Source organism: Manis pentadactyla, chromosome 8 (assembly GCF_030020395.1).
Source record: "Manis pentadactyla isolate mManPen7 chromosome 8, mManPen7.hap1, whole genome shotgun sequence".
NCBI classification, from domain to species: Eukaryota; Metazoa; Chordata; class Mammalia; order Pholidota; family Manidae; genus Manis; species Manis pentadactyla.
In genome coordinates, this window is record NC_080026.1 from 26,889,562 (window position 1) to 26,916,809 (window position 27,248).

The window sequence follows — 27,248 nt, forward strand, 5'->3', positions numbered from 1 at the left end:
TTATCTTTCCAATTAAATCCTTGTTAAACAACTGCACAGACAGTAATGGCGCTTCTGCAAAGCACTGATCAAGACAGTTTTATTGTAATTTTTACTCTGCTACAATTAATCAAGGAGGCATTTTCTTTATTATTAAATTATTTAGTTAATAAATATTCTCAGTTGGCTAACATATTTGTAGTTTACATGTTATTTTTGACTTTCCTACAGTGGAACATATTTGGGGGTATTTCCATTTTCAAGCAGAGGGACCATTAAGGGATGCGATTTTATAAATTTCTTTTCTCTAGAAGAATAACTGAACAAGAGAAGTCCTTGAAAGTTTAAACCATTCAAAAACCCTATTTCAACCATTTTATTTTGTAAAGAATGTGAGCACATTGCTTTTAGCAGATAAGAAATTAGAGTTTTGCTTTAAGGCGTCTTTCTGTTGGGATAAGTATTAAAATTAGCATTTTAAAAGTTCATTAATAGCAGTTACAGACTTTTGAGTCATGAAGCTCCATTGTAGTTAGCATTTCCTTTTCTTATCCCAGTGAAATGAAAAGTATCTGAATATTGTTTCATTTATAAACACACAAGGTACAAATTAAAAACCAGATATAAAGATACCTAGAAGTATTTTTTTTTTGCAGTTTGAATTTCCACTTTGCAGTTTGGAGATTTGAATTTATCTAGTTAGTAAACTTCACTTTTAAGATGTTTTAAATGGTTCTTTATATAGCTTTTTGAGTTGTATTTTGATAACTTAAAAAAATTTTTAATTAGGAGGAATTCCCAGGAAACTAGATTAGTAATGAGGGCAGTGATCTCAGAAATTGCACCTGGCCTTAGGATTCAGGAGGGCTATATTAACTCAGCAGTGCAAATAAACACATAAGAGATACAACGTTTTCTTGAGTCATAAAAAGACATTTCAGGCAACGCGCTACCTTTATAGTTGTCTAATTGGTGCAATGAGGTGACCCAACATTACCTGTTGGGATGCCTTATGTAACATTGTATCATCACTATTGACCTGATTACAGGAAGTCCCTTAATTATGCTTCCCTAGGGTGTGGAGACCGTGAACTAGTATACTCAGATTAGCTGACTATCACCTTGGAAAGGCTGAGCAGACTCTTGGGAAACTGGAATAATAAAGTTCAGCAGAAGGTAAGGAAATAAGTAGAGGATGAGAAGGAATGGAGAAGATGGGTGCATTAGGCATGAGTATGGAGAAAGTGGGTTTGTTAAGGCTCAACATCTTGGAGGTACTGGGGTGAGGACAGGGTGATCCGAAGGCCACACAGGCCCCCGGGGCGTCTCTGTGCTTTCACGGATGACTGACCTCAGTCTCAGGTAAGGTAGCTCTCTGGGGACAGAAGTATAATTCTGATGCCAAGACATACATTTCCCCCGGCTAGGCATCTGGTAAACCCTCATTTTATTGAGGGCCTATAAGGTATTCAGCACTGAGTGGCCATGATAAAGAATCCAGAGGTAATTGTGAAGGACATCTCACTCTCCAGCATCTAACAGCCTTCAAGAATGGGAGAGAGATGTGATGTGAAACAGACTAAAATCGGTGCTGCACCGCAGGTACAAAATGCAATGGGAATACTGTGGAACAGAGGCTAATTCCTGTTGAAGTGTATTTCGGGACCCTGAGCTCCGTCTCAAGGAGACGAGTTTATCAGTCAGCAAAACCAACGATTGTGTGCCTCTTGCTCAGAAAGCAGAAAGACTGCTCCTTCCACTGGGACCAGTCAAATAATAATATACATACCTACTCCAGCTCCCGACACTGAATCCCAGCCTCCTGAGCAGAGGAAGGTGAGTGAACCCCTGATGGCTGTCAGAACGTGAAAGGAGCAGGTTAACAAGAAGGGGGAGCAGGGTACTCACTAAGGGAAAACGTATCAGGGAGTGAGGAGACCACATAAAAAGACAAACAATCTGGAGGTCTACATAGATGAGACTGTGAAACAGTAAGAAAGACTGCTTTCTAAGAAAAATTATACCAATGGGCCTTTTGGAATCTTGCAGACCTTATGTTAAGGAGAATTTTGGACTCCCTGCCCACCTTGAGGGTCTCCAAGGTGGAGACCAGGCATCCGAGGACCACGGCTGTCCTAAATCCAGCTTGTCTTCAGGTGGTCATGAGACACATAGTCTCTTCTCAAAATATCCACTGAATGAACAAATGCAACTCTTAGCAATTCATTTAAACACATAGAGACTTTTGTTCATCTATGAAATGAATAGCTTTCTTTTGAAGATCTAGAGAGCCAGTATTTAAAAGTGCTTTGCAGAGAACACAAGAACTGAAATTCCCATAGCTTGTTCTAAGGAGTACACTCCATTCTCTTGAAGAAGATTTACCTAATTATTTGAAACTTAACAATGCTTCTTTTCTCATTTCAAATGAAATCTGTGTTAATTGTCAGAAATAAGGAAACAGTTTAGAAAAAGAAGACAATAAAAATCACCAGTATCTGGTCTTAACATTTTATGCCTTTCTTGCCATTGTTTCCGGAACAGAGTTCAGCAATGCATAGTGAAAAATACCATTTTGAGATTGCTCTCTAGCTTGTACAAAATGGCTCATCTTTTTAAAGGAAATGGCCCAACCCTGGATCTAATCAATAAATTAATTAAATGTCTATCAGTTGCAAGATATTCTTCAGAGTGAAGTAGGACAGAGTTAAAAGATATGACCTCTATTCTTAAGCATTCAGTGTGTTGAGGAGATAAGTATGTACATAATTTTTACTAAGGATATGTGACAACATATACAATATAAGATTACTGTGTGTTGAGTATTTGAAACTTCAAGCATAGGATTTAAAAGAAGCAGCAATTTCTGTGATTTGGGATGGTCCAGGGAAGATTTGGACATTTAAATAATCCAGGAGGATATGGGATTAGTAGCCCTTTACCAAATATTTTTTCCTTTAAAAAAAAACATACCTCATTTTAATATAATAGATGTCTCCATTAGGATGGTTGTGAGGGATACATTTTGATAGAACTCGCACTTTCAGATGGTGTAACATTTTCCAATGTAGCAGTATTATTATTTCATGTGATTGACTCATGTCAAGAGAAGAGATAGTCTTGCTTTAAAGGTAAGGGAATTGCCTTGAGTAGGTTAAGTGGCTTGGGCAAGATGACACAGCTAATAAGAGATGCCACGGAAATTGACCCAGATTTGTTGACTCCTGGGCCAGTATTTTCATCTCACCTTATTGACTAAAGGAAATGGTTCAAAGTCACATGGAAAATGAGACAACTTGGAATATAGAGTTTACCACATATAAATCAGTTGTCATTATTATATCTTGGTTGAACTACTGTAACAACCTTCTACCTCTTCCCTAATTTCTACTCTTGACCTCTGCAATTTATTCTTCTCATAGCAGCCACAATGATTTAAAAAATAAGTCACCTAAGTAATAATTGGTCATTTTCTGATTACCATTGCCCTCCTCCTCTGTGACTTAGAGTGAAAGACAAAATTTACCTTGATTTGCAAGGGCCTGTCTGAGAAGGACGTCCCTCCTCCCTGACCCTGTGTCCTGTTGTGGAAGCCCTTCTTCCCTGGGACCAGTTGCCTTCTCCTGTTCTGCTGCCCATCATTGCATGTCTCTCTCTGGCTCTCAGGCCAGGTTTCTACTCAGCAGCAGCTCCCCAAAGAATCCTTCTCAGCCCATCCAGTGTAAGGGCCGTCCCTCTTATCCCCATCAGTTACTCTCCATCATGTTATTATCTTGATTCTTGACATGACCTGTAGGCATCCAGTGTATTTGTTTAATAGCAATCTCTTTACACCAAATGATATGCAAAAAACACCCTAGGCTCTTCAGTACCTACAGGACAGCCTGGCTCATAGAAGTTTTCAACAAATATTTTTGAACGACTAAATCCCTATCTGGAGTTTTCCTTAGGCAAAGTAAAGCCTTACTTTATTCTTCAGTTGTCCTGCTTTCCCGATTCTTCTCATATACTCTGCACTTTGTGTAACTTTATTTGAGCCATAGCAAGGCCAGGGCAGTCACTTGCGCTTTGAGCCAGAGGTGTAATTTGGCTGACTGATAATGGGGCTGCCAGAAACTTGACAATAAGCAATGCCACTGAGAGGGAGCCTGTTCTGGAAGTTCACATAAGCAGGTGATAATCCTGACTGTGGCTTTCCACCTGGGTTTGGTGGTGGAAACCAAAGTCATCCACTACTTAGGCAGTTCTCTTGGCCTCGTGGGCCAGGCTGCTAGCGCTGGCTCTGATCTTCTAACTTGACAGCTGCCTCCTTTCTCCCCAGCTCTTTCCTATGTGGCCCATGTTAGACAGTCACATTGTGACCTCAGGTGGGGGTGGCAGGGAGAAGTACATGGTTCACTTGACTGGGTGGACAGACTCTCAAATTCTGAAGATTTTCTATCTTGAAGCTGTTATTTTTTTTCCTGGTCCTAAAAGCTAAAGGTTACCTTTGGATCAGGGCCTAAAGATCATCACTAGTGATCCAACACCATTCATTAGTCATTTACTTATTGAATTCATTAATATTCAACAAATATTTACTTGAAGGCTGTTATTTGCCAGATGCAGTAAGAACTTGGGATACTTAGGTAACCAAAACAGGCAAGATCTTGCTTACATAGAGGGTATAGTGTAAAAGAAGAAGGTAGGCACTAGAACCACACATAAAGAAGCAAGGCAGTTTCAGATAGTATGTGATTTGAAGAAAAATGAACAACATATTAGGGTGGAGGGGGACTGGGTAGGCAGTGTGGAGGCATGTTAGCCTTGCTGAGAAAGTGATTCGAGAAGAGTGAGTCTTGTGTGGGTCTGAAGGGAGTGCATTTCAGAAGACAGGAGCAAATGCCAAAGCCCTGGGAAGGAAATGAGCTTGATATGTCTAAGGAAAGAGAGGAAGCCACAGCAGTTAGAAAACAATGAGATGAGAGAGAGATACATGTGTGATCAGAAAGGCAGGAAGGAAGAGAAACCTGGGGGGCAGATCCTAGTTTTTTCTCCCTAATTCACATTGAGTCAGTCATCAGGCCTCTTGGCTAATGGATTGGATTGTCCACAGACATACAGGCTCTATGTCAGTGAGAACGTCATGTGCTGTGTTTGCTGCTTTGTTTCCCGCATCCTGCTTGTTGCCCAGCACATAGTAAAAAGCTATTTAGGTGTCTGTCAATGAATGAATGATATAAAAGCCAACACTTTTATTTTATGGAGCTCGCCTCTTAGTTCCATGTTGGTCCTGATGTGCTGGGACCCTGAGGGAGAAGGAAAGCTGACAGGGATATCTTTGATGTCCCTCCTTCTCCAGTGGCCCATGAACATAAGGGCATAAGAGAGGTGGGCTTTGAAGTCGGTATGACTTTAAGTCATTCAGATTTCCACTTGAGCATTGCTTCAGCCCCTACATTTGCAAACTTTGGACACTTATCTTTAGGGTGTGCATGGGGACCTGAAAAAAAATCCTTCCCAACTCTGCAACTGTTACTTGTCCTTTCCAGAGGCAGTTTTGAGGTGATGAGAATATTTCTTCTCCATAACACATTTGTTAAGAAATGCCTCTACACTACAAGGAACACCTTGGAAAAGAGGTGCTATATAAATATACGCGTCACTGAAGTGGTGATTATCAATAACAGGGACTTCCTGTGCAAAAACAAAAACACAAACATACTTTCAAAATTCAAACTTCAGTGCATGGGGTTAACAAGAGCAATAGAGTGTCATTGCTTTTTATCCAATTACAGTTTTCTCTCTACCTAGTCTCTCCCAACATTTTGGAAAGCCAAGATGGCAAGCCGAGTTATGCTACTCCTGGATATCGTGCCTGACTTGCCCAATTGCTATTAACACTTTTTGTTGAGGAACAGTAAGCCATTTCTCCTTGAATTTTGTCTTTTTGAGACAGAGAATGGGGATACAGGATTCATTGCTCTTCGTTTTTGGCCCATGATTCTTTTATCCAATGTAAAATTATGCACTCATTTATAGGAGTCTGGGAGAAAATACAATATAAAACATAGTTTGAGTTTTCTTTACTCAGACACCCAAGAAATGGAACCTAGCAGAATTTGCCAGTGAGACTATTGACATACAGTTGGTTTGTATTAGGATATCATCATTCTCTTATTTTATTTTGTAGGCACAAATCTTTATTTATTGTATAAAGAATATTGGGTACTTTGTCATATTGTGTATACAAAGACAAATCCAACTGCCTACTTTTAATGATGTCATAGACAGTTAGGGCTATTTATTAAAAGAACACTTTTAAATGGGGTTTCTTCTTATAAAAGGATTACACAGACTGGACACCAAGAAAATATAGGATTATAATGAGAATGAGTGGTTTTAGATTCTTTGATGTTAAACAGAAGAAAATATCTCCCTGCCTGCTCCCCCATGGTAAATTGAATACAGCAACCAGCAATATATTCTTTGGAGTAAGTTTAAAATGGGTTCATTGTCTGGCTTCAAAACATATTAATTTTGTGGTCGTAGAAAAGTTACTTAATCTTGCTTAACCATGATTTTCTTGTGTGACAATGTGGGTAATAAAGTTTATCTACCCTGCAAACTTTTATGAGGGTTAGAGAACTCTAACTTTCCATACCTGCCATGTAGTAAATTCTCAATTAAATGCTAGCATCATTTTGCTACACTTAAAAATATTATTTACTGTTTAGTTTTGTTAGCAAATCCTTAAGTAAAGCACCTTTTCTTTGCATTTATTCCAGAATCTACAACATTGGAAAAGGATTGCAGTTGTGAAAAATTTGTCAGTAATTTTAATCATATTAATAACACACATGTTACATCCATGGCATATTTTAGTTATACTCCATATCATGATTAAGATTTCATAAAAGGTAGTGAACATTGTCATATCAATTGATATTCAAAGAAAACAACTCTCATCACTAGAAAGTTGGTTAAAAAAAGAAATGTCTCAGGCAGAGAAAGATAAGTACCAAATGATTTCACTCATCTGTGGAGTATAAGAACAAAGAAAAACTGAAGGAACAAAACAGCAGCAGAATCACAGAACCCAAGAATGGACTAACAGTTACCAAAGGGAAAGAGACTGGGGAGGATGGGTGGGTAGGGAGGGATAAGGGTGGGGGAAAAGAAAGGGGGCCTTACGATTAGCATGTATAATGTGGAGGGGGGCATGGGGAGGGCTGTACAACACAGAGAAGACAAGTAGTGATTCTACAGCATCTTACTACGCTGATGGACAGCGACTGTAATGGGGTTTGTGGGGGGGGACTTGGTGAAGGGGGGAGCCTAGTAAACATAATGTTCTTCATGTAATTGTAGATTAATGATACCAAAAAAAAAAAATGTCTCCTCTAAACAGCCAGAATACAACTAGCTGGATATTGTGTAGGGATTCCTTAACCTGGCTCTGCACTTGACTCACCTGCGGAATTTTTCTTTTAAATAGTTATTTATAGCTCCAACCCCATACTTTTTACATCAGAGTTTCTGTGACTGGGCTCCAAAATCTTTGTTTTTGAAAAGCCCTGCTACTTGATTCGTATGGCAGACAGACTATAAGATGACCCCGACTACTCCCTCCTCCTTGTGTAATCCTGTTCCCTAGGATATGGATAGGATCTGTGACTTGCTTCTAACCATCAGAGTGCCCCGAAGCCAATAGGGTGTAACCGTCATGATTTTCTTACATAAGATTATAGCTTCTGCTTTAGCTGTTAGTCTCTCTTCCTTGCTGCTTTGATGAAGCAAGTTGCTGTGTTGTAAAATAGCCTATGGAGAGGTCCCCAAGACTTCTGGCCCACAGCCAGTAATGCTGAGGTCTTCAGTCCAAACACTCATGAGGAACTATATCCTCGCAACAATGTGAGCTTGGAAGCCGACCTATCACCAATCAAGCCTCCAGATGAGGACCTGCTTCTGGCCAACACCTTGATTATAGCCTTAGGAGGATTCAGATAATCTATGACCAGGCTTCTGACCATGAACACTGGGAGTTAATAAATGTGTATTGTGGGAAGCACCTAAGTTGGTGGTAATATTGTTTTGCAGCCATAGATAACCAATACAACTCTGAAACGTAGTCAGGTTCTGGGACCAGTGCTATAGAACATAATTAAGAGCAGAAGTAAGTTTTGTGTGTTTTCTCAGTCTTACTTAATAACTACTCATTAACTCTGATGGTGATGATGACGGTTTATGATAATGATGGACTTTTATAAATTTCCTTTGGGGTTTGGCAGTTACATAACTGATTGATTTAATTTCTGTACTCAATGCTGAATCTAAATGGAACAGCCACAATGGATTTAGGACCTAAAATTTCAATGGACTTCACTCCCCTTTCCAATGAACATGGATGGGCCTATGCTCTTCAAATCTGGAATCTCCCAAAACCCTACTGATAACAAAACTGAATTTCTTTTTTGTGTCTAGGAACTACCCAGAAGTCTTATGAATTTGACTAGTAATGAGGTGAATCACTAGATAGCAGGGAGTCTCCAAAGCTTTCCTATTTTTATTTATTTATTTCCTAGAAAAGGAATCTTAATATCATCAAAGGAAATTCAATCATGTAGAATCCAAAAACCATACTTGATTATTACTATTTAGTCTCATGATTAAGAAAACTAAGTAATATTGATCTAATTTCATCTAACTACTTGCATCTTAATTCAAGTTACTTCTAAATATCTGATTCAGAGTTCTTTAAATCTTCACATTTTCATTATTATTCCCATTTTGGAAATGAAGAGTCTGTGATTCAAAGGGGTTAACATTGTTGCTATCAGATAAACAAATAGCTCAGGATCAAGATCAGGAGGCAGTTTCATCGATTCTCACCCATGCTCCTTCCCCACAAGATGGTCTCTGCCTTTAATTGTTTCACCACAGAGTTAGGTCAACTGTTATTGCTTGGTGTCTAATGAATTATAAAAATATAAGCCACAATAAATGGGTGGTATAATTTTGCTTTAAAATAAGCAGCCAGAATTTGTGTCCTTCATAAGCTAGAAATATTTGTAAAGTTACTGGAATATTATGTAAAAATGAAAACCTATATAAGTGTGCACGAATGTGAGGAGCTTATTGTTTTGACCTCTGTGTTCATCAGTATTTACTAATGACAAGACATTTTCTTAAGCAGCTGAAAAGCAATACAAGTTTTGTCATCAATAGTCTTTGAGTACCCTGACTCAATGTAGCTGAAAAATGAGGTGTAAAAAAGTTTCCAATGCCCTGAACGATGTTAGAATCTGGCCCTTTTATGATCAAGTGATCTTTTCAGCTTTAATGGGAAAAATAAATCATTTTTAAAAGATAATCTTGTCACATGAAAGCCAGAAAGGTGCAATATCAATGATTTGACTTACTGAAAACCACCGTGTGGAATGGGATAAAGCAAATAACAGTTTGTTTTGGCGGTGGTAAGAGTGCAGTAGGCTTAAGGAAATACCTTGTTTTTAAAAATAATAAGAGGGAGATACAAACTCACTTAATAGAAAAATGAATGTACTTGATACAAGGGCTCTTTTATAAGAACAGAACTGCCAATTGTTCACAATATTTCTCTCTTTCCCCTTCTTTTATTCAATTTTTGACACTGCAAATAACATGAAAAGCACAGGGATAGCTCCTAAAGTTAATGCTTTGCTTGGCTTTGTGGTACAAATCTATATAAAAGTAGTTTAGATACAGTTGGTAACACAAAATGGTTTCTGTAATACTTTATTTTCAATGGAGATTATTCTTAGAATGTTCAAAATAAGCAAATTCATCTCTTTAAGCCAATGTTTAATTTGGATTATTATGCCAATAAGATCTGGGTGAATAAAGATAGGCAACATGCAAGACTGCAAATTAGTGGGAAAAAACCCTTTTCCATTTAAAATAATATGCACACAATTGCACACACACACACACACACACACACACACACACACACACACACTTATATATGCCCACACACCCATTTAAGATTCTTGGCCATGTAGATTTATGGCATTTATGTATTTTATTTCTCTGGGTGTGATAAAGTGAAGGAGGGTGTCCCTAAGGATATTTCTTTAATTTTTTTTCTACATATGGAAAACATGTCTAAAATACTGGTAAAAAGTAACTCTGAAGTAATCATTCAGAGAAATGGTTAGAAGGAATATTTGTTACTGTGTTCTAAGAAACATCAGTCTGGAAAAGTTCCAGTCAGTGTTTTCCTTCACTGCTTCATAGTTCTCCCATTGGCTCACGGGCTTGGGAAGCTTCATAACTGGTATTTTCTGAAAAGGACACCAGTTTTTCTTATCCCTTTTTTAAAGGGTGAAAGGGAATGTGTAAGTAATACTAAAGAGAGGCTGAACTGAGTTTGGAGTTTGGGTAAGCCTAGATGGGCAGCTCAAACCAGAAAGTTGATGTCAGAAGGACTGGCAGTTCAGCCTGGTGGGATTTCCAAGCCTCACCATCAAATGTTCTCAAGACAGTTGTGCAGAGACTCAGTCCTTAAGTCTGTCCTTTGTAAAATACCCCACACAAGAACACTATCAGCTCACAGATCATTCTGAAGAGTCAACACAGTGTCACAGGCTGATGACAGGTTGACGTCCAAGGTCATGGACCAGTTTTCATTGGGGGATGCCCTCATGGAGAGGAAGAGTTGCATCAGCAAAATAGCATTGAAAGCTGTCACCAAACACACAACAAACAAGGCAGAGCGCTGCTCATTAATGCACCGAGAGCCCAGTAAATCAGGAGTCCTCGGTGCTCCTGAAGGCTGCAACTGAATACTGTATTAGAGTAGTTTCTTGGTCCAAACATAGATCATAAAGCACTCCAGAGAATGGCAGTGCCAGGCCTCCTTCTAACTGAATACTTGGCATTTTCCCAGGCATTTTTCTTTCTTGAACAGTTTTAGCCAAAGTCCTATGGCATACTTGTCACTTACCAAAATCGGAAAGCAGGATAAATAGGAAGTCACTAAAAGTATGTGTAGCATGAAAAACTAGTCTCCACTTTTATAAGGAGGATGGTCAACAGTTAACGAAAGAGAAAAGCTGGACTGTGGCAATGGTTTTCAGCACAGGTTCGGAGAGACCTGGGGTCTAGTCCTAGCTCCCTCACTTGTTGTATGAACTTAGGACATTATTAACATTTCTAGCTTCAGTTTTCTCACCTTTAAAATGGAAATAGTCATAATACTTATTCCATGGGATTGTAGGAAGGATTCAATTAAATGATATAACTATTTAGGACAATGCCTGGCACATAATAATTTGTGAAAACATGTTCGCTACTTTTACAATAATTATCATCATCGTTACCAGTGATAATTAGGAAATGCTTTTCAAAAGTGATCACTTTGAATTTAACTTTTATGCCATCTGATCTGGAAGTATAATAAGGGTATCCAATTCCTACTGATTTAGTGAGTCAAACAGAAAACCAAAACAAATTGAATCATTCAACTGGTGTATTTAGAATTGCTGATGATTATAGCATTCAAGAAAGTTAGTGAAATACATAAATTGCAATTGAACTGTTTTTGAAAATCTCCCAAATCAGTTTTCGTTTGTCTAGCCTAATGGTGGGTAGGGCTTGTTCATTTAAAAAAAATGTATATTTAGAGCCTTCTGAAAAGGAAACATTGTGGAATACGAACAAGAAGGAGATAATACAAAGAAGGTATGCCAAAATCATTTATGTTGCATTTTTTAATACAAAAAATAATGTATGGCAGTCACATACCTTTATGCTTTTCATGGAATTACCATGGCATTGCCACTTTATTTCATTGTGTGTACACCACACACACACACACATGCACATGCACACACACAGAAAGGGAGGCCACAGTGTACACATTCAGTCTCTTTGTACCCAGCAAAGGGTACAATTGTCTAAGTCAGTTCTGCTGTCAGAGACCAGCATTCAGATGGAGGGAAAGGTATGGTGTCAGCACCAAGGTTATGGGTCCACTCCAGAAATTTCATTCAAAGGGTAATCTGATTATCAGAATTTCAGAGAGGCTGGTATGTGCATTTCTTTTATCATCCAATTCAAAAAACTCCACAACAACTTGGACGAAATCACCAGTATCAAAGGTACTAATGTAGCAAATTTGTGTTGAGTGTGCTGTATTCTGACAGTGCTATAAACCAGGGCGACAGTTTACTGACAATTCTGTGCTACCAGATACCAACTCAGGCCTCTGTCCAGCTTTACATTGTCAGCTCTCATGGAAACATGAGCAGTTACAAAGCCTCAGAGGACGCTGAAGTTTGGATTGCAAAAGATGAGATGGACAGATTTCATATTTTCATTGCAGATTTTTTTTTTGCCTTTTCAAACTGCTGAGCATAATTTTTTTAAAGGCAGGAAATGCAACTAGTGTTTGTTTCTAGCATGGCTTCTGTTTTGAGATTTCTTCTTTGTAGAAGAAATGTGTTGCCCAGCTGTCTAGAATCCCAGTCAGGATATGGTTTCAGCATAAAATATATTACAAGAATGATTTTAGCTGGTTATAAACAGTAATGAACATGAGGCTGGGGCTATTTTATCCAATTTTGACCCATGGAGGGGGCACTCTGGTTCAGTCCAATGGGGCCAGTATGAATAAATGAGGTAAGGTTTAGTTCTGATTTTTCCCAGGAAGGAGAGTTACTATGAGAGACAAAGGTTCACATTAGTGATCAAACAGAGTAGTGGAGATTCTCAGTTATACGGATTCTCAGAAACAAGAATCATGTGGCTTCTGGCCAAAAGTAGTACAATCAACACTTAGAAGGGTGGTTCAACCTGAAAAGAACTATTAATGCTTCTCAGTATTAATACTTCTATCTACCACACCCCCCCCCCACACATTATTCTACAGATATTGATTAAGAGCTCTCTATATCGAGGTCCCTGGGCTACTACTGGCTAATGAGGGAAGATACAAGGATGAGTCAAATCCTACCGTTTTAAGCACATAGAGCTTTGTGGAGGAGACAGAAATTCAACCAAAATCCTATTTTTTAATTCTAAGACTAACATTTGAATGTTTGTGAAATATAATCACTGAGTACATTTGATAATATTCTCTTGAAAGGATGGCATTACATCTCTGGGTCTTATGTTAAACAGAAGGAATATCAGAAGTTAGATGTGTCTGTAGTAATGCAAATGAAACTACCCAAAGTAATGGGGGCACAGAGAAGGAATCTGACTGAAGGAATGTTGCAGGCTTCCTGGAGGAAATAATTTATGATCTTGACCTTGAAGAATAATGAGAAATCTTCTAGGCAGTAAGCTTTTACATGTGGGATGGGAAGGGAAAAATAGAGGGATATTGAAAGTAGAGGGAAAAGAGTATGCAAAGGCATTAAAAAACAAACAGTATATAAACCCAGGGGACACAGTTAGGAATGTGTGAAAGAAATTGAAAGGCTCTGCAGCTAGCTAAGAGTTAGGTGGAAGCCAGATTGTGAAGACCGTGCAAATTCTCCAGAAGCCAGTGAGACACAACTGACTGTTTTTAAGTGAGAGGAAAACTTACATATATTGAACAACACTGTGAGTCTGTTATGTTACTAAGGGAATGCCACGTGTTATCTCACTTAATTCTCATAAATATTTCCAAGACATTTCCCTCCTGTTTTTACTGATGCAAACACAGCACAGAGAGGTTACATAGATGCCAAGGACCTAAACGGAGAGAGTCTGGGTTTTACCCCATGTGTCTGATTCTAAACCTATGAGCTGTCTATAACACCACCCTAAGATGTTTTAGTCTTTTTTTCCCCCATTTCCTGATTTTTAAAAAATTCATACTCTTTTTTAGAGAAGTTTTAGTTTATAGAAAAATTGGACAGATAGTATAGAATTTTGTTATATCCCTTTTGTCCCCATACCCCAACACACAATTTCCCTTATTATTAACCTCTTGCTTTAGTGTGGCACATTCATTACAATTGATGAGCCAATACTGATACATTATTATTAACTAAAGTCCATAGTTGGAGTTAAGATCAATTCTTAGTGTGTTGTGTATTATATGGTTTTGACAACATATACTGACATGTATCCACCATTACAAAATCAAACAGGATAGTTTCTTGGCCTTACAAATCCCCTGGGTTCACTTATTCATCCTTCCAGTTCCCAAGTCCTTTACAACCACTGATCTTTTACTATTTTCATAGTTTTGCCTTTTTCAGAATGTCATATTATAGTTGGAATAATACAGTATGTAGTCTTTTCAAACTGGCTTCTTTCACTTAGCAATGTGCATTGAAAGTTCCTCCAAGTCTTTTTTGTGACTGAATAGCCCATTTATTTTTATCACTGAATAATATTGCATTTCATGGACGTGCCACAGTTTGTTTATCCATTCACCTGCTGAAGGACATTTGGTTGCTTTCTAGTTTTATCAATTATGAATAAGGCTGCTGGAAATCCTTGTGTGCAGGTTTATGTGTGGATATATGTTTGGAACTCATTTGGGTAAATACCAAGGAGTGCAACTGCTGGATACTATGGTATTAATATGTCTATTTTCATAAGAAACTGCTAAGTCATTTCCAAAGTAATTGTACCATTTTGTATTTTTACCAGCACTGAAGGAGCTCCACATCCTCGTCAGAACTTAGCATTGTCAGTGTTTTAGATTTTAGCCATTCTAATAAGTATATATTGGCATCTCATTGTTCTAATTTGTAATTCTTTGATGATACATGTATTTCCTATTTTTAATTATTTTTCTTACCTATTATATATTTTTCTAACATCTGTGATTTGGACTCTTATATTTGACTCCATCATTCCTTAATTCATTGATTTATCAATATATAATAAGTGTCCATTCTATGTCAGTAACATTTTTCAAAGCTAGATTAATAGTCCTTCTTTTGCTTTTTTATTATTATTCTCTTCCTCATTTGTCATTTGTCATATTCCAAACATTATTTAGTTCACATAAACTGTTAGTTGGTCGGTCCCTCTGTCTCTTCTATTCATCTCCAAGAGCCTATATTTTACTTCTCTGCTGATAATTGTTCAATTTCTTCTACTTTCTTTTTCCCTTTACAGCTTTGATTATTATATAGTCATAATGCATACAGCACAGAGCCTAAAACATGTCAGAGATGAAACTACTGAAAAATGTCTGAAGTGTAAACATCTCTTACCTTGGTTGACAATAAATCTTAACTTCTGTATTGTTGCCAGATTGCCACTCACTCGATATATCCCATCAACATCTAGACCTGAAACCCAAAAGGCATATTTTTATTCACTCATATAAGAATTGAGATGGTAAAATAAATAAATAAATAAATAAATATGGGAAGGAAGAAAGTAGTAAATAATACCAAATATCTCTTTCTCACAGAGAAAACAAATTTCAATATTTCAAACCAAGCAATCTGCAATTTTTATTTCAATAAACTAATCATGAAGGTCACTGAGTGTTAATCATTAACAAATTTGAGTCTAACTGAACAATAAAAGTACAGTAGGTAGCATGAGATTTCACAGTGTAGTTAATATTCACTCCCAAAGACAAGACAGTAAGGCTGCTGGTGAGGGGTGGGGAAAACCTTCACATAGACATGTATTATTGCCTGTTTTTAGAAAAATAGAGCCCAAGGCATTTGAAAAGCCTGCCTGCCTGCCTTCCTCCCTTCTCTTTGTCTTCTTTCTTCCCTTCCTACCTTTCTTATTCTCTTTTATTTTATTATTCTATTCTATTCTATTCTATTCTATTCTATTCTAGTCTAGTCTAGTCTAGTCTAGTCTAGTCTATTCCATTCTCTGTTGTTCCCTTCTGTTCTCTTTGTCCTGTAAAAAATATAGCATAACATGTATTGGTTTGCTTATTTGAAACTACAGAATGAGAATTCCATTCCAGATCTATAACTGGTATGATAACCTGCAGTGTATTTACAGGTCATTGAGCGTACCTTTACCTGCAGAAAAAAAACCCTGGAGGTCTGTCAAGGAAAAAGATCCTTGACAAAATGGTGAAATTAGTTTCAGACTGTGTTAAACTGATCTTCTATAATTCAAAATAACTTTTCCTGGCAATAGGTTTGGATAATCAACCACTTTTTCACCAGACATTTATTTATAGCACCTAGTTATTTTCATGACCAAGTTATCAAGAAGATGAAGAAACAGGAAAACAAAAAGAGAAACACTTAATCAAACACTGTTATTCTCCCTAAGAAATATCGGTAACATAATTTAAATGTCAGGAGTATACATTCCTTGTTGTGTCTATCTCTTTAGCAAGTCCTGGGTGAGATTATCAGCCAATGTAGAGTCCGCTATCTCAGCAGCCTCTCTAGGGAGGTGGTATAGCACCATGGTTCAACATTGTAGTTCATAATCATAAGCATTAAACAAATTGGTAGAAATTATTGTCATAGTCTAATGGAATAAGGGCTCTGTAAAACTCTTTACCAACATGAAATGAGATCCTTTAGTATCTCTGTTTTTGCATACTTTATAGAAGGAAAATTTCTGCCCTTGAGCAAAACATTTTATCAGTAGATTAGGGTAGATTAATATAACTTGTAACACTGGTGTTAATGGCATGATTCAAAACAATCATTCACTATTTTTTAAGGCTTTATTTTTTAGAGAAGTTTACAGTTTATAGCAAAATGGAAGGGCAGGCACAGAGACTTCCCATATGCTCCCTGTCCCTCACAGATGCATGACCTCCCATCATCAGCATCCCCCAGCCAAGTGGTACTTCTGTTACAACTGATGAACCTACACTGATACATCATAATCACCCAAAGCCTACTGTCTACATTATGGTTCAGCCTTGGTGTACACATTCTATGGGTTTGGGAGAAATGCATAAGGACATGTATCCACCATTGCAGAAACAGAGTATTTCTACTGCACTGAACATCCTCAGTGCACCACCTATTCATCTTCACTATTGTTTTGGCTCTTCCATGGAATACTCTACAGAGTAACTTGGAGTAATGTTGTTAAAATGGAATAGATATTAGCAAATGTATTAATTGGTGTATGTTTTGAAGTTTCAGAAGAAACTAATGATAAATTACTGAGTCTCGGTCCCTTCCCAAGAACTGTCAATCTGTGAGGAATTGGGATGAGGTTGAACACCTATTCATGTGTCCTGAAAGTGTCTAAGATTCTATACATTTATAAAATCAAGTGCATTCATTCTTCCTGAGGCACAAAATAGCTCCATTAATCAAAGGATACTCCTGTTTGTTTTTATATATAATGTATATTTGACAACTTAAATATGACAATCATCCCAATTAAATTTTTCAAGTATTTGATTCTTAGTTTCAGTATTGGACTGTGTTAAAATTTATTAATCATTTTCTTTCCTCTTTTGTCATTAGATGGTGTTTGGTACTAAGATTTAACCTACACAATTTTGCATAATGTGGTAGATTCTTAAACTGTTAAAACATGAATTCAAGTAAGTGTGCCCTTTTGAAATTTTCCCTTGGAGGGTTTGTTTAATATTTTCTGAACATGTAGCCATAGGAAAATATTTTGGAATTCTCTAAGATCATCTTCAATTGGTCCATATTGTCCATGGAAAAATGTTCATGATGGCATGTCTGGGGCCTTTGATGAGAGCTTTAGATTTGGAATAAGAGAACCATGGTCAAAGATCATTCAGAACCACAAATAGTGAACAATGTCATCTTGCTTGCCGAACGGACATTTCACTAGATGAAAGTGGTTCTCATATTTTTCCATGAGTTATCAGCTGCTTTGAAGGGATTTGAGAAAAAAAGTATTTTAGAAAATAGAAACATCAATGGAATATGCAAGTCTCTATTCCCCAAATGAGAAATCTTAGTGTTTTTTTAAAAGATGTAACCGCACTAAACTATTACAAATAATGATTAAAGGTGGCATGTTAATTAACATCTAGTACAATTAAAATGAAAGAATGTACTATATATTTCTTTTAAAAATTAATTATGTTTTACTGATCAGGTGAACTCTTATCAGAATCAATAACAAATAACATTATCTGAATTCCCACAAAATTTTACTGCAGATAAGGACCTCAGTTAAGCCTTACTTTAATATGCATATCTCTTTATACAAAGTATAAAATTAAGTGCCTTTATATTTTGAAGCTAGGTCTCTTTCTTTTCTAATTATTTTATATGTTATTAAAATGCATATGCTGTCTAGAGTTATAAGCTGAATTTCAATTACTGAAATTCCCCAGTATCCATAATCTTTCTTTTCCTCTTACAGAAATTAAAAGTTACAACATAAGAAGTGCCCCCTTGGTCTTTTATAAACTTCAGAAAAGTTTTTTTCTTTTTAATTTTAGTAATCAAAAACATTTGAAAGAGCAGCATGAGTTGGATATATTACATATGAGCAATTGGAAAGCACTATACTGTTTAAACAAAGCAGCCTCATCCTAAATTAATAGCCTAATTTTCTTTTGGGATAAAAGGAGGGAGGGCTGGGGATGGAATCGGGAGGATAACTCAGACCAGTGCCACCCTTGTGGTTGTAGAACTAAGTCACAGCAGAGAAACTGCTTTGTGGCTTAAGATAGAAACCAGAAAGTAAGAGGGAGTAAAGCAAAACATACTGGATGCAATTTGAATCTAACTTGACACAACTTTCAAGCTCTTTCGATTCCGATATCAACACCACATATGTTGTGAAGTATAACAATCTCTGACATCAGTGGCTCCTGCTTCAAATGGCTCATACTCTCCTGCTATCATATTTTTTAAATTACACGAATAGAGGGAACATGACAAAGTACGTATTAAAAAGGAGGGTATTACATTTTACAAAATAGAGTCTGGAACATATCAGTGAATTTTAGCAGTTATAAATTAGATAGGTACATCTTGAAGTTGATAGGTTTTGCCCGAGTGGCTCACGGAATGGCAGCCCCAAAGTCCTGGGAATAGTACCCAAATTATAATGATCCACGTGCCATCCTCTTTTTGCTCCAAGAACTTTGAAAGTTATGCCAAACCAAACCAATGTAAATTGGTGGATTTGGACATCCTTTTCATGACCACATTATCCTTGCTGGATTGGAAACTACTTATTTTGGAAATATAATTAGACCTCATACGTTTTTTAAATGAGCAATGTCTTCAAGGTACCCAAGTTGTGCTTTCGTGAAGTTTGGAGGAAAATCACTTCAAAGGCAATTCTTTCAAGAAAACACCGTCAGTCTGAATGCTGACAGGAATTTTTCCTGTTATGCTAAAAATACTTTGGGAACACAATGAAACCAAGTCATTTACATTGCTTATATCATACTGGTATTATTGTCAGTGATAAAAAATTCTCTGAAGACATCCACATCCACCAAAAGGTCATTTATTTGTTCATCATCAGCTGACCTTCTTGAGTTTCAAAATAATGTTTACCTTTGACAGAAATCGCTGGGTATTGTTGTAGGGGATTTTCAAAAGTCTCCCCCGCCTAACCCTTTTTCTTCTGAAGAAGCTTAGACTAGGATAGACACACAATTAGAAGTTATTAGACGAAATGGTGGTCTAAACCCAGTGGAAAGAATGCAGCTGTCATGAGTAATTCCCACTATAAATCTAAGACACTTTCCAAAAAGAAATCTAAGAGACCAGCACAGTTTCCAGAGTTGACTGACTTATCTGCCAAAATACAGACAGTTTTAACAATACAGATGAGCCGGTAAAAAATAGTTGCAAATTGTGGATTAGATGGCATTCTTGGTAGCTCGAATGGTGGTCAAACCACGAAGATGGAGGGTTTGAGCCTAGTGGAGACTTGTGTCTAAAAGTTTGCTTGTTTTTCTGGAACATAACAAAATGCATTTGAACCTCTGGAGTCTGAAATGTGGGCTGGGAATTCTGCACAAACAGTCTCTCTCCTGAGATTTATGGCACTTCCTAATTCCTAGGAGGCCAGAGCTACCACAAAAAGAGTCATTCTTGCAATATTTTGGTCTTCTGGCTTTTCACTCTGGCAAGAACTGTTGCACAGGAACACCCAGACTGCCTCCAAAGAGAGCTGCATTTTTTTCTAGGTCCTTCTGAAGATCCTGCTTGGGTTCAGAGCTGAATATGAGGGGAGGTTTTATGCCATTTACACTGTTCCTCCTCCTCTAACTTACAAAGTGTTCCCAATGTCCTATCACTCACTTATCTGTTCACACACATTAAATTTCAATGACAAGATATAATTTGAAACTCTAAGTTTAATTTCTACTCTGTCTCAAAAGCTGATATTAGGCTGTGTCTATTGCCAGCTCTATTTAACTATTACTATTTTCTTATAGGATGATTTGTGATGCTTTATAGGTAACTTGCTTTTTCTTTCAGGATTAAAAAAATTCCCTTTAGTCATATAAAAGTAAAATTGCACTGAGATGTATCTACATGTGGGCCCTCTCATTCAGAAAACATTTTCTCATATTATTTTCTTGATAGGTCCTTCCTGCGATTGTCTCTCTTCTTTCCATCTAGAACTTCTTAAGATGGACTTTGTTCAAATATCAGATTACCCTTTTAAGTGAAGGCTAAATTAATCAGAATAAATGGTGGTCACGGGTATTTCTGCATTTGCACAGTACTCATCCCCCTTTCCCCAATCTCAATCTGGCTTTCCTCTTAAATGGGCAGGCTGAGCAAGGGTTTCCAGCAGGATGAATGGGTGGTGAGTAGACGTAGTATAGCAATTCCCCAGTTACTAAAGTAAGGAGGACTTTATATTAGGTGTGGAATACTTTAACTATTTTGCACCTGGACCAGGCTCTCTAACTCAGTGTCTGTTGCAGAGGACCTGAGGCACCTCGCCCTCCACTGCCTTCCCACTCAGAAGCCAGCATCCTAGCCTCCTCTCTTCTGTCCTTGTAGAACTTGTTCTCAGGCTCAAGGAGCTGCTGCAGGTACTTCTCTGGTGCCTGAGAAATGGAGATGAACTCAACTTCCCAGATGTCAGTAGTGACATTACTCATATTTAGTGAATTACTTTCTTTATTGTCCCCTTGCCGATTTCTGTTCTTTTTATTTGTTAACTCCCAGTTAGGATCTTCTCTAGGGCATCCCTGGGAAGAACTGTGCCTAATTAGGGTGTCTGGGAATGGTGTTTCTTCTGCTCTAATTTCTCTACTTGTTTGATCCCATCTGCTTTCTGTCTTCCTGGAATTTCTATTTCTGGTCTATTGATGGTACCTTTTCTGTTTTCAGATTTATTTTTTCTTCAACATATCTTTTCTATTATTTCATTGGTGTTTTTTTTGTTTGAAGGAGGAGAATCAGACATGCTTTCTCAGTCTGCTAAGTTGAAGGGGATCCTGTACTGTTTTTTGTAAATACATCCTTTTTAATGCTGAAATCAAAAGTTTCATTCAATTGTGAATATACTGCTGTATAATCAACTTCTTTATTGGCACACAGGATATAAATGACCTGAGATTAGATTATGAATATTTAAAATATTCTTTTATGTGTCTCCAGTTCTAATGTTGAGAGAATACAGGGTCCAGGATCAGTATTACTTCTCATTACCTTTTTTATTTTTTCACTCCTGTCCTTTTCTTTGCTTATAGAAGCTCCTATTTTCATTTATGCATTTTCAAATGTTTCCTTTATTACTGAGGCTGTTCTATATTTCTCTTCCATTTGTTCCATGAGCCCTTTCTTTCCTATTTTCATCTTATTTTGATATTTTTGTCCTACCTTTCCTTGGATCTCTGCTATAAATTTTGCTTCACAGAGACTGTTGAAACAAGTTTTTCCTTTTCTTTTTAATATCTTAATAAAAGACTTATGTTCAGTTTTCCCTTGCTATTTGTGTTTGACATGGTGAACAGTCCATTTTCAATTGCTCATATCTGAATGAAATGAATTTTTTCATCTACCAGATATTTTATAGTAGATTCATAAGGAAAAGAACTTTGTCCTCTTAAGATATGAAAAAGATAAGTACTGTTGCTTAAAAAAAATGTTAGACTGAAAAGAGGTCACTAAGAGAAGAAGGGTGCTTTTTTTTTTCTAAGAAAGCTGCTTGGAACTTGTAATGCTAATAAACAAGCCATTACTTTTTATGGTTTAAATAGCCAGTATTTTAGAGAGGGCCAAAGTCCAGACTCAAATTAAATGTCCTAAGACTGAAAGAGTGCAAAGTAAACAATGTATGGGACTAAGGACAAAATGGTATCAACCACAGAGAATCTTAGATCAGAAGGAAGGATGCTGATTCTTCCTCAAGGATTTTTCATTGAATACTTGGGGAGTTAGAATCCTCATCAAATCCTCCTCTACCACAATCTGTTTAAGCTGTTGTATAAGGAGATAGAACTGTTAAAGATCCTAGGCAAAAACAGTTAAGCATTTGTTTGTCTATTTATTTATGTGATATTTGCTATTTGCCCAGTTTTGACTTCTTAACCAGCCTTGTCCAATCTGGGCATCTGAGAAGACAAAACTAGGGGAGGAAAAGGACAAAATATCTTGAGTGTTAAATGTATTACCTGTTATGTTTCTCAGCAGTTTTGTGTTGTACCTCTTACCCTTGAAAAGATCTATGACACTAGTATTTGGGGATTGTCTGGGGGAAAAAGGCTGGCTATCTTCTATCTTCTATCAAGTATTCTTTTATAGAACTACATTGCTGGGAAAATTTTTGGAAAACCATTTACTGCATTCATTTCCCTTCTCTCCAGTTCTTTCTAAGTAGGATCCCAGACACCTCAGTAAGTTGAGGAGAATCAACTGAATTCTTTAAATGTTACCAAGAACACAAAAGAATCACTGTTGGATTTTTCCCGTTATATTTCCACTTAGTTCTTTCCATAATATTTTACTAATTGTTTCATAATTAGAGATGTTTATCCATACTGCCAGCAGAAATGTAGGTAATGGTATATTAAAGGTCCTGTGAAAATTCACATCAGTACTGAGGGTTAGATCCTAGTTTCCATTTGCTAAATACCTTTTATGTATTAGGTTTATTTTCACATATAACCTCCATATATTTAAATAAACTCATATCCCATTCAGACTTACTACTGGGCCAATTGCCTGTAAAATCATTCCTATTAACTTATGGATAACTAAGTAATAGGCAAATACGGAACAAGACATAAAGGAAAAGATTCAATATGACTACTGTGATATAGATGGATATAATTTGTATACCCTGTTGAATGCCTGGGTAAAATGAAATGATAGTCTAAGGTTGATGTCCTATGTATGGTTCCTCATTTCTTACACTTTAATTCTAACCACCTGTCTAAACTCAGCCAAGAATTTGTGCCAAACGGTATGAACCCTGCAGGATATAAACATAAATGTGATTTATAGAATTATGTCAATCTTATGATCATTCTGGAAATATCTCAAATTAAGAAAGATCTCAGAAGACCCTGAATTGGCCTGTGAAATTTCACTAGGAAAACTGATATCCTTGATTTGATAAGACAAAAGACAACCAACTGAACTGATTCCTGCCAAGTGAGAAACAAAGTACCTGGAAATAGTCTTTGATAAATTCTTTTTCCTCCCCTCCTTTCCCTCCCTTCCCCTTCCCTTGTCTTGAAAGCAATTATTGACCAATGCTTCTGATCAAAGTTAAGTGAGAGCTCTTCTCTAGAAGGAAAACTTCACGTGTCTGGAAGAAATTTGAAGTTGGAGGAGGTTGTCTTTGCTTCATTTCATATCATTCTCTGAGTTTCTTTTATGTCTGTGATCCATTGTTATGTTACGCTCTGATCGTGATGATGTAAATAAATCATTTTTTCAGTATCGTGACTTAGAGTGTTTCCTTAAATTAAATAAGAGTAACAAGAATAAATAGTCTAATTTGTTCAGCCATTATCATCTGGTAGTTTGCAAGCAAATATATACACCAGCATACACTGAGGTACAAACTGCAGTGGATGGCCACCAGCAGGTTTAATGAAAGAAAACCAGCTTCCTGAAGATGTCTTTCCAAAGGAACACTTGGAGCCTAGGGAGAACTAATCTGTAGACTGTGCCCAAGTATGCTTTTTTCTTTTTAAAATTTTAGCAACAATCTCTTTCACAAGTTAGAGACCCGCAATAAAAGGCTTACTGACACAAAGAAGAAGAAAACACCGAAAAAAGTCTCCTTCTGTGATGGCATTGTAATAGTTACATAAAGTCTAGCCTTTGATCCCATCATACTTGAGATAGATACTGATTTAAAGTTCATAAATTTGCTCTCATTCTTTTCAATCCCTCCATCTCCATTTTTTTTTTTTTTAAAAACATCTAAACAAAGTGACCTCATTGTTTTCCATTGGACTTTTTTTTTAAACATTGGCTGGGATGATTGAGATTCAGGAATGTGGGAAAATGGATTCCCAAACCACGTCCCTCCCCTTTCATTCTGAACTGTAATTTTTGGCTTGGTTTGAATCACAGTCATCGCATTTCAGCCTGAATCTCTCTGTAAAGTGATCTTTCTTAAACATTTCTCTCACTCATCAAGGGATCAGAAACAAAGCTGTTCTAGTCTTTCAGCAAAACCCTCACAAGCAGCTTTTACAGAGAAGTTGCAAGAGCTAGATTTCCTCTAAAATTGTTTGAAAAGTGGACGTTTTCAGTGCTTTGTTGTCCTTTTTGTGAATCTTGTCATCTGTCTGCCATAGCTCCAGCAGCTATTTTAATCTGTTTTTGTTTGCAATCCATTTGGTGTCCACCCAAGGAAATGCAGGTGATTCTAATTAACTTACTGCTGAAGATGTAGGAAAAAATATCTCAATCGTGTTGTAGAGAATTATACACTTAAAACCTTTCTTCTATTATTTATAACATATTATTAATGAAAATGATTATATGAATATATTTACCTTGTAATTCAGTGCTGTTCACTTTCTTACATCAATGCGGCTTATGGCACAGCAAAAAGCCACACACATACACAAATACACAGACACAATACAGACCCCAAGAACGCTTGCCAATTTCTATTTAACAAGAGTAGCAACTTAAAAATAACATTATTTTTACTTTGTGCAACATAGTTTAATATCTGAAATAACCCTGTTCCAATAAAAACTGATTGAAATACTCTCAGCCTAACTTTGCCCTGAAGGTGAAAGTGATTAATTGAAAGATTTTGGCAGATCTCTGCTCACCACCAGGGCAGTTTAATTTAGAACACATTCAACCATTTCTCAGTGTCTCTGTGTTGGTGGAGCATAACTTTTGATCTCCTTTGGGGAGGTGCCTCTAATTTGGACCCTTTGGCTAACCACTTTCTGGAGGGTTTTGATGGTTTGCCTCTGCTAAGCTTTCAGGTGAGAGAGAGCCCTTCTTGGCTGCTGCCTCTAAAGTGGGTTTGGAAAGCCAGATTCCAGACACAAAAGCAAAATGTACTACAGACCTGTTCAAGTAAAGTCCTATTTAGATAACAGACACGATGGTTCTTTTCAACTTCTTGATGCTCTCCCAAACTTCTGAGAAACGCCATTATTATTAGAATCCTTTCTAGTCAAAGAAGATGCTCCTGGCCATGACAATAGATGAGACTGAAATTACTGAACCTTCTTTTCTCAGTAAATGTGGATCAAATCATTGTTTTCTTTATAAGATAAGGAGAGACTATTGCATGGGTATTGTTAGTACTTCTGCTAAACTGAAAGATGGGAGTTGTGTATAATCAATCCTTGCTGTTCAGCAGATGGATCTGTGCTAAACTGTGGTTAATTGGAAGGACAGAAAAATTCCAATATATTCTGCATAACTATCTTGAGTTGGTGAACTCCAACTCTTTATGAAACTTAACACATATTAAGAACTTGTTGTGTTGCATAAGTGTGCTAAGCACTGGGAACACAGTAAAGAACAAAGAATACACAAGTCCAGATATTATGGAGCCATAGCATTTGAATTGTTCTGAGGCATTAACAGTGAATTTTCCCTGAAAATTCAGGAATTAGTGACAATGGCACCTGCACTCTCTAATATTTTCACATACACAACACATCTGAATAATACATTCAGGTTGTTGTATATGCTCTGTAACCAACTTTAGAAGGAAACACCATTGTGATATATATTCAATTTCACATTATATCCAGAAACAGCTAAGACATATTATATATATATTAATTTATATTAGTGTTTTTATATTTGTATTATTATATACATTATAGTATATATATAATTTAGATAATATGATATCCACTGCACTGTTAATAGTGATTATCTGCATAAGGTGGGATTATGAAAACAATTCTGTTTTTATTTACTAGTTTATGTATTTCCTAAGTATTTTATAATATAACTCTTACATATATGCATATTTCTCTTGTGAACAAATAACTATAATGATATTTAGTTTATTACCAAAAAGTTATGTCATGGATTACATTTGTTTGTTATGATGTGAGTGTATATTCTCATAGGTTCCTTTGAGAAAAACTGGTATATTATCTATACGAGTCTATTAAGTGTCCTTGAATGTTCTATTTTGTGTCTCTAGTTGAGCTGAAAGATGTTTAAAACCCATGATATCAAATTCAAAATCTTTATGATACACAGAAGTATCAAAAGTTAAGTATTTTTACAAACTATTCCATTACTGGAGATACCACGCCCAGGTTTGGAGATACAAATATAAGGTCTCTGGCATAGAGCTGAAAGACATAATCATTTTCCCTGATGAGAAGCTCTAACTACCCCTGGTCAACATATACCACTGTCATTTATGATTTTAGGACTTGTACAAAAAGAAATGCATAGAAAAAGCCCAGAGCTAGCACTGAGGTTGGTGTCTTAGTTTCCATTATCACACTATAAGCGGAAAGATGCAGCTTCAGTCTTGAGTACTTCATTCTTGTCTATTCAAGGGCTGTTAGCCATCCAGCAAAGAACTGCACACACTCTAGTTACTCAAAACATTACTCGTTGACTTAAAAAAAAGGCATTCTAATGCCAACTGTCCCTTATTTAAACTCATCTAGCACTAGTATAATACAAACCAGATTTCCTGCTTCTGGATGATTTTGTCACATCAGTCTACATCAAAAGTCTCATTAAAATGTGTGTGTGTGTATCCACACACATATTTAGCATCTGTCATTAGCAGCTATCATTTCTTTCTGATCTCTTGTCATGGAAAGAAGGTATATTAAACTAAGATGTGTTACATATGTTGATGCTCATTAATACAATATTTATTGAGTGTCTACCCCATACATGTGATTTTCTAAGTGGTAAGAAACAAAGCCATGCATATATCTCATGTTTTCCATTGTGTGAAAT

At 36.8% G+C, this 27,248-nt stretch overlaps 1 protein-coding gene across 4 annotated transcripts in view; it reads right to left on the bottom strand.

The window, feature by feature from the left end:
• ARHGAP15 (Rho GTPase activating protein 15) overlaps window positions 1-27,248 on the bottom strand; it is a 602,975-nt gene that overhangs the window by 169,941 nt on the left and 405,786 nt on the right. For all 4 annotated transcript variants that reach the window (XM_036912736.2, XM_036912735.2, XM_057505630.1 and 1 more), the window contains one exon: window positions 15,165-15,242. In XM_036912736.2, coding sequence (XP_036768631.2) covers window positions 15,165-15,242 — 78 coding nt within the window. The remainder of the gene's footprint in view (window positions 1-15,164; window positions 15,243-27,248) is intronic.